Below are 6,000 nucleotides of genomic sequence, written 5' to 3' on the forward strand. Positions count from 1 at the left end.
GGGGCAGGAGTGAACCCAGTATGTTTGAGGGACAACCTCATTGTGGCTGCAGTGACCTAAAACAGGAGGCTGTGGCAGAAGAAAGGATCAGGGAAGAAAGTGGGAGGGTGTGGCGTAGAGTGTTGGGATGTAGTTTAGCCAGTGAGAGCCATTGTCCTGACTTGTCTCACTCTAGATGAGTGCTGCCTACTTTTGGACCTCATGTAGCGGACTGACACAGCATGTGCTCTTTTTCTTGTGTCTGGCTTCTTTTTTTCTTGTGTTACATTTAAGAGCGGCACCATCCAGCATTTTTGTGCACAGCAGGAGTCGTCCCCTTCGGCACCCGGCCAGCTGCTGCTGCAGGAGTTGGCTGTGATTTCCGCATTCTAATGCGGATGCGCTTTTCAGTGGTTTTGTGTATTACAGAAAGTGTCCATGGTTTTGGAGAGTGGCTCTTAGTGGTTCATTGAAGTTGTTTTTTTTTTTTTTTTTTTTTTTTAAGTGATTCATTTATATCTGCTTGTGAATGCAGAGTTATTTCTGGAAGGAGGCCCGAGCAACATCCTAGGCTCCTCTCAGGAGGAGGGATAGTGTTCGTTTGCATTGCTGGATTTTAAGTTCAAGTTAACATTTTGGTGTCCTAATGAGGTTTTTAAAAGAACTAAGTTCTGTTTTGTAGATGAGTTTTTTTCAGATGTAAAATATGCTAGACTCCTAGAATTGCTTTTTCCATGAAGTCACACCCTCTCATCATCCTTAATGTGCGCACACTCAGAGACGATGTTCTACTTAACATATGTGGAAAGCTGATACGGACTTACAACAGTCTGTTAAAATGAGTAGACTGATGTCTTTCATCTCTTCTGGAATGTTCTTAGCTAATATCTTTTACTTTATGTGCTCTGTTTTCCTTCTGGAGTTCTTACTTGATGTATATTAGACCTCATTCTGTTTTCTGTGTCTCTTAAACTCTTTCTCCATCTTTTTTAGTCTCTGTTCTGGGTCATTTTCTTTTGATTGATTATTCTATCCTCATTAATCTCTTCAGCTCAGTTTTTACTTTCTCTGATTTTTCTTAAATTCATGGTGAAGTGTTTCCATAAACGTTCTTCGTTCCTTTTTTTTGTTTGTTTACTACATACAGTTTATTGTCCTTGAAAAACTTTGTTGACATTTTTTGAAGTGTAGGATGAATATTTATTCTTCTAGAAGGGATTTGCTTTTGCCTCTTCAAGATGCCTGGGGAGATTACTAGTCTGGGACCACCATAGACTCAAAGCCTCGGGTCCCCTGGACCAACCAGGAAACAAGCCCAGGCTACGGATTGTCAGAAGAATCACCTTGTGTTTTGTTTTGTTTTGTTTTTTTAAAGATTTTATTTATTTATTTGACAGAGAGAGATCACAAGCAGGCAGAGAGGCAGGTAGAGAGAGAGGAAGGGAAGCAGGCTCCCTGCTGAGCAGAGAGCCCGATGCGGGCCTCGATCCCAGGACCCTGAGATCATGACCTGAGCCGAAGGCAGCGGCTTAACCCACTGAGCCACCCAGGCGCCTGAATCACCTTGTGTTTATAACGTCCCGGGAATGTGTCTTCTTTCCTCCTGTATGTCCCTCCCCCAACTTGGTGAGCATTGCTTGGTGTCTGGAGTGGGATGGCTGCCCAGTCCCTGTTTTGCCTTCAGCTTGAGGGTGTGGCTCAAGGGATCCAGCAGTGCAGGGAGCATCTTCTGTAAGACTGACCCTGGCCTTGGCTTGTCCCTCTGTGCAAGTCTTCTGGGATTGAGGAGTGAACGCACTCCCCGCAGAGCAGGCTTCTGTGTTTCAGTTGGAATGGTTTATTTTCTCTTAAGTAGCTCTTTAATCTCTTGTCAGCTCTTCGATGCGATGAGGAGGTTTTTACAAACTATTTATTTTGTATTTCTAGTTGCTTTGAGAAAGTATTGGTCTACACATAACTATATTTTTTGGCCGTGTTTTAAAGGTATAACCGTGTAACATAAACTTCACCATTTTAAAGGATGAAATTCTGTGGTTATTGTTATATTCACAGTGTCACACAGTCGGTTTCCCCTAATTCCATGACATTTCCACAGCTCCCTACCTATGAGCAGTCATTCCCAACTCCCCTTGTCCCCTCATCCTTGGCAAACCAGTAATCTGCTCTCCATCTCTGTGGATTTGTCTGTTTTCGATTTTTGCTCTGATAAACATGTGGCCTTTTCGTGTTTGACTTCTTTCACTGAGCACGTTTTCAGGTCTCGTCCAGGCCGTGGTGCATATCTCTCCGTTTTCGTGGTGGCGAAGGACCGCGCTGGTAGGGGTGCACTGCTTTGTTGACCCAGTCATTAGCTGATGGACAGTCAAGTTTCCACCTTTTGACTATCGCGGGTAACGCCGCTATCATGAATTTTTGTGTACAAGTTTTTGTGTGGATGTCTTCTCATGGGTGTATACCTACTTGGGGAATTGCTGGGTCAGTTGGTAGTTAGTTTTGAAAGCTCATCTTGCTAACCCGAACCTTCTCATTTAGAGAGTATGGCTTTTGGAAGACTTGATGTTTGGCAGAAATTGGCTGTCTCTGACACGAACGGGCTCACTGAAAGTAGAAACATGTCACTAGGGAAGTTTTCCAGTGTTGTTTTAAAAATCAGAACTGTCCCTTGTAGTATCACGTCTACTACCTAAAGTCCTTTTCGAATTTGTTCTCAGTGCCTTCCTGACATAATGTTTGGCAGTATCGGTAACCTGCTCCGTCCCCTGTCATCACTTTGTAACCCCGCTGAACTGGTCCCAGTTATCTGGATGGTCTTTAACAAAACACTTCTGGGAAGCCTGGTGGGCGCAGTTGGTAGAACATGTGATTCTTTTTTTTCTTTTTTTTTTTTTTGAAGATTTTTATTTATTTATTTATTTATTTGATGGAGAGAGAGCGATCACAAGCAGGCAAAGAGAGGGGTAGAAGCAGGCTCCGTGCTGAGCAGAGAGCCCGATGCGGGGCTCGATCCTAGAACCCTGGGATCATGACCTGAACTGAAGGCAGAGGCTTTTACCCACTGAGCCACCTAGGCACCCCCCCTTTTTTTAAGATTTTATTTATTCATTTAAGAGAGAGAGAGAGCCAGGGACAGAGGGAGAGAGGGAGGGAGACGCAAGCTCCTCCCTGAGCAGGGAGCCCGATGTAGGGCTTGATCCCAGGACCCCGGGATCATGACCTGAGCCAAAGGCAAATGCTTAACTGAGCCACCCAGGCGCCCCATGAAAATGTTTTTGATTGCATGTTTTTGGGGCATTTTTTAAAATTATTCCTCTTACTGGTTCACTTTTGTCTTTGGCAAAATGTTGCTTTCTGGGTAGTGGTGGTGGTTCGTTTGGTAAACATTGCATTTTTATGTAACTCCTGACCCAGGGATCCAGAGTCGCATGTTCTGCTGACTGAGCCGCCAGGCATCCCTGCTTGCTTTCTGGCTTTTTTTTTTTTAAAGATTTTATTTATTTATTTGACAGACAGAAATCACAAGTAGGCAGAGAGGCAAATAGAGAGGGGAAAGCAGGCTCCCTACTGAGCAGAGAGCCCGATGCGGGCCTCGATCCCTGGACCCTGAGATCATGATCTGAGCCGAAGGCAGAGGCTTTAACCCACTGAGCCACCCAGGCGCCCTGGCTTTTCTTTTTTCATCCTTGACTTGAAAAAGTCCTGTCAAAGAGATCCAGAAAATTCTTGGGCCTTGACCTAGATTATGCAGGAATTTACAAGTAAAATGGTGCTCAACCACATTTGAGTTAAAAAACAAAGTTTAGAATCTGGATTCACTTATAGCCTCACACTCCTAAACAGTGTGTGAGAATAAAATGCTGTCTGAAATGTTTCTATTGCTGAAAGATGTGTGTTTGTTACAAAAGACTTGAAAATAAAAATGGTGCCTGGGTGGCTTAATGGGTTAAACCCTGTCTTCAGCTCTGATCATGATCTCAAGGTTGGGATCAAGCCCACATCGGGCTCCATGCTTGGCGGGGGGGGTCATCTGTCCCTCTCCCCACCTCAAATAAATGAATTAACAAGGAAGCAGAAATCGAGCATCTAGAAAGAGCGAGCTGCCGTCAGCCGGTAAGGCTCTCCCGTGGGGTGCCCCCGCCCAACGTTTGCGTTTACAAGGCAGTGTGGGGCTTTATGTATTGCAAGTCTAAGTGCCCCTGCCTCCCTGCTCGTCTCTGACTCTGCTTTGCTTCTCCCATAGGACATGATCCACATCGCAGACACCAAGGTCGCCAGGCGCTATGGGGATTTCTTTATCCGGCAGATCCACAAATTTGAGGAGGTGAGAAGTTGGGGAGCGGTGTGTGGGTTGGAGACAGAGGTTTGGAACTGGTGGGGAGTTTTTACTTTTTTTTATTTTTCATTTCAAGAAAGCCCAGAGTTGGCCCTTTAAAAAGTTTCTGAGCAAGACTGGCCGGCTGCTTGGGGTTCGGGGAGTGGGGTTGGGCCTGCAGCAGCTGCTGTGTCAGCCTTCTCCAGAGCATCTCTTTCCAAGATCTCTCTCTGCGGGTGGCCAGCTCGCCTCTCCCTCCCTGGTATTTCCTAATATGGGTGGCTTCACTGCCTGCTCTTACCCATCCCTCCCCGTTGGCAGTTACTCTCCGATGTAGACAGGTCTGGCCGGTTCTTACAGGCAGAGGACAGGAAGCCGGGTTTTGACAGACTTGGTGCATTTCACATCTTGCCCTGGGAGAGGTCCTGGGGGTCACGAGTTTGCAGGGTGTGTGCGTGCTTTCTGTGTGTGGCCGTAGCTGGAACCGCTTCGTCCTGGTGTTCTGAGTTCTCCAGCAGAGGTCACCGCTCTGCTCTGGGCCAGCCACGGGGCTCCTCCTGCAGGAAGAGCGCAGCCCTGGCAAGTTTGGCTTCTGTGAGCCGCGTGTCTTATAAAACGGACAGAGCGGTGTGGGTGTGGCGTGTGGCGTGTGAAGGGCAGGTAGAACAGTCCGTGTGAATTGTGCAGGGCTGTGGGAGTGTCAGGACGGGGGGCACCTGACTGGGGCTTTCTGCACACAAGGTGGACACCGGTGCCTGCGTCAGAGAGACCCTTCCCGGACTTTAGAGCGGTGCCCCGGGGGTCCGACCTGGGGATCGTGCACACTGGAGGACAGGGGTCGGTGAGATCTCTGTATCTAACTTGGCTTTTCTTCTTCTCCTAGCTCAATCGAACCCTGAAGAAGATGGGACAGAGACCCTGAGAACCTTCACATTCTCGTTAGGAGCTGATTCTGAGGTCTCTGCAGGCGGGGCATATTTTTGTCACCGTGAAGCCTTTACCTAGATCAGCCATCCAGCTGAGTTGAAGTTTATTTGAATTAAGGACTGAAATGTTTTTAAAAGGTCTCAGTAAAAGATCTTTGGAGCCATATTTGTCATCTCATCATTGTTGGGGGTGAGGGGGATCTGTGGTCGGGGCGACAATACGTGACTTCCTGTGACACTTTGCTCCCAATGCAGCTGTTTTTGATACTTCATTTGAATTTGCGGTTTGCAGGACGTTCTCACATTCAATATCTTATTCGCATCTCAAGAGTCCTGTGAGCATTAAGTGACCTCCCATGATTTCCACGCATGTTAGCAGAGGTGCTGGGTCTCAGGCAGAAACTCGAACCCCTCCTGCGGCCATGAGCTGCGCTGGGAGGAAGCCAGGTCGCGCTGACACCTCCCCGCATGCGGTTGGCCATCGGATCCCCACTTGCTGAGGAGGATACGCGCTCAGGCTGTAAAGTGACTGCTTGAGGCCGTATAGTTCAGGGTTTTTTTGTTTTTTTTTTTGTTTTGTTTTGTTTTTTAAGATTTTATTTATTTGTCAGAACGAGAGAGCATTCTAAAAAAGCCAAGACTCGGTTCCCAACGACTACTTACTTCTGGTGCCTTCTGCTGCCCATGTCTTCAGTGCCTCACGCTGACAACTTCGCGTGACCAGTCACGACTGAGTTGTGTACTTTCCACTCTTTGCTACTCCTTCCTTAAACGCCCTGAGGGGCT

General features: G+C 47.1%; 1 protein-coding gene across 2 annotated transcripts in view; it reads left to right on the top strand.

The window, feature by feature from the left end:
* EIF3L (eukaryotic translation initiation factor 3 subunit L) overlaps nucleotides 1–5,378 on the top strand; it is a 28,088-nt gene extending 22,710 nt beyond the window's left edge. For both annotated transcript variants that reach the window (XM_047740106.1, XM_047740107.1), the window contains 2 exons: nucleotides 4,217–4,297; nucleotides 5,172–5,378. In XM_047740106.1, coding sequence (XP_047596062.1) covers nucleotides 4,217–4,297; nucleotides 5,172–5,210 — 120 coding nt within the window. In that variant the 3' untranslated portion in view covers nucleotides 5,211–5,378. The remainder of the gene's footprint in view (nucleotides 1–4,216; nucleotides 4,298–5,171) is intronic.
* Nucleotides 5,379–6,000: the final 622 nt, after the last annotated feature.

This window comes from Lutra lutra, chromosome 8 (assembly GCF_902655055.1).
Source record: "Lutra lutra chromosome 8, mLutLut1.2, whole genome shotgun sequence".
NCBI classification, from domain to species: Eukaryota; Metazoa; Chordata; class Mammalia; order Carnivora; family Mustelidae; genus Lutra; species Lutra lutra.